At 39.7% G+C, this 1,414-nt stretch overlaps 1 protein-coding gene across 1 annotated transcript; it reads left to right on the top strand.

The window, feature by feature from the left end:
* Positions 1-353: 353 nt before the first annotated feature.
* Positions 354-1,097, top strand: LOC113863567. Its single transcript, XM_027497198.1, has one exon. It carries the CDS (start codon positions 423-425, stop codon positions 897-899), a length of 477 nt encoding a protein of 158 aa, XP_027352999.1. The 5' UTR covers positions 354-422; the 3' UTR covers positions 900-1,097.
* The last annotated feature ends 317 nt before the right edge of the window (positions 1,098-1,414 follow it).

Genomic DNA, 1,414 nt, shown 5'->3' with positions numbered 1-1,414 from the left:
TTGCCGACCATATATGAGCATGTTTTGATGTAACAGTAGAGGAGCAGATTAGTCAGTGTGGCACAGGCTTTAGTCAACACAACTAAATCCTTAGTGCACAAGTGGTCAACCACTTGAGCTTTTGAGGGCCCCACACCATCCAACATGCTCAAGTGCACTGGGCCCTGGTCGTCTGGTCATAACCCACTCACTCTACAACAGCCTAAGGACATGAACACAATCCCAACATCAACAAAGACCAAAAACAACAAAAAGAACAGGTATTTTCGCAATATTTGAAACAACACAAGGGTATTTTCCACAACCACTTGATTTAAATATTGCACGGTTCGTAGCTCCTTTTCTTGCGTTCACAAAACCAAGTGCGTTGTACTAAATAAATTAGCATCTAGCTTACAAAGCAACCAACAACTGAAAAAAACATGGGGAATTGCTTGGTGCTGCAAGAGAATGTTGTGAGGATCATGAAAACCGATGGGAAAATTCTTGAATACAAAACACCCATCGAAGTGAAACAGGTTTTGATAGAGTTTGCTGGCCATGCAGTATCTGAGTCACTACCAGTTCTACAACATCTTGAGCCAAACACAAAATTGCTCAGAGGACAGTTATACTATCTAGTACCTTTGCCACCACCATCACCAAAAGCATGCAAGAAGGTGAGATTTGCGGAACCAGAAGTCCAAGATGTACAGCAAAGTAGCTTGGTTAGGATTAAGGTGGTTATTAGTAAGCAAGAGCTGCAAGATATGCTGCAAAATGGAGGGTTTTCAGTTAACAAGATGTTGTCTCTAGTTCATGATGAAAAGAGAATTGAGGGTAAAGATTTGTCTCAAACAAGTGATGATGTCTCTCAAGTGTGGAAACCAGCGTTAGAAAGCATACCTGAACTAAACTAGCAATATATTTGAAGGAGATACCACGTTCATACAACAAAACTATACAACAATTTATACAATATTTTCCTTTTCTCTCTCAATCCCTCTTCACCGCATCACTAATCTTATCTCATATTCATCTCTCTTGTTTATGTGGGTTGTTGTATATTTTTATTGTATGAATATAAAATCTTTTGAAGTTCCAATACTATTTCTTTCTCCCTGCTTATATTTAAATTGTATGAATATAAATTCATTTTCTCCCTGCACAGTGTCAAGATATATGTATCGAGGGGGGGGGGGGGGGGGGGGAGGGGGGGAGGGGAACAGAGTTTCAGCATCTACTCGTCGAGGCTAACTTTGTAGTATCATCACATCCAAGCTTACAAACGTCTTCATGTAATCCAGAACATTAAAATGTGTGTCCGCATGCGGGGCGCAAGAGTTTTCAAATAAGTCCAGCATCGTAGGTATCTGTTGCAGAATCGTATAGGGTTTAATTGATATTAACAACAAATAAAAGATAGGATGAATGA

This window comes from Abrus precatorius, unplaced genomic scaffold (genome assembly GCF_003935025.1).
Source record: "Abrus precatorius isolate BTA unplaced genomic scaffold, Abrus_2018 Scaffold3, whole genome shotgun sequence".
In the NCBI taxonomy this organism is placed as follows: Eukaryota; Viridiplantae; Streptophyta; class Magnoliopsida; order Fabales; family Fabaceae; genus Abrus; species Abrus precatorius.
This window is presented reverse-complemented; position numbering and strand designations above follow the sequence as displayed.

Coding starts and splice junctions, on each gene's coding strand:
- LOC113863567 (XM_027497198.1), top strand. CDS start 423: ATGGGGAATTGCTTGGTGCTGCAAGAGAATGTTGTGAGGATCATGAAA.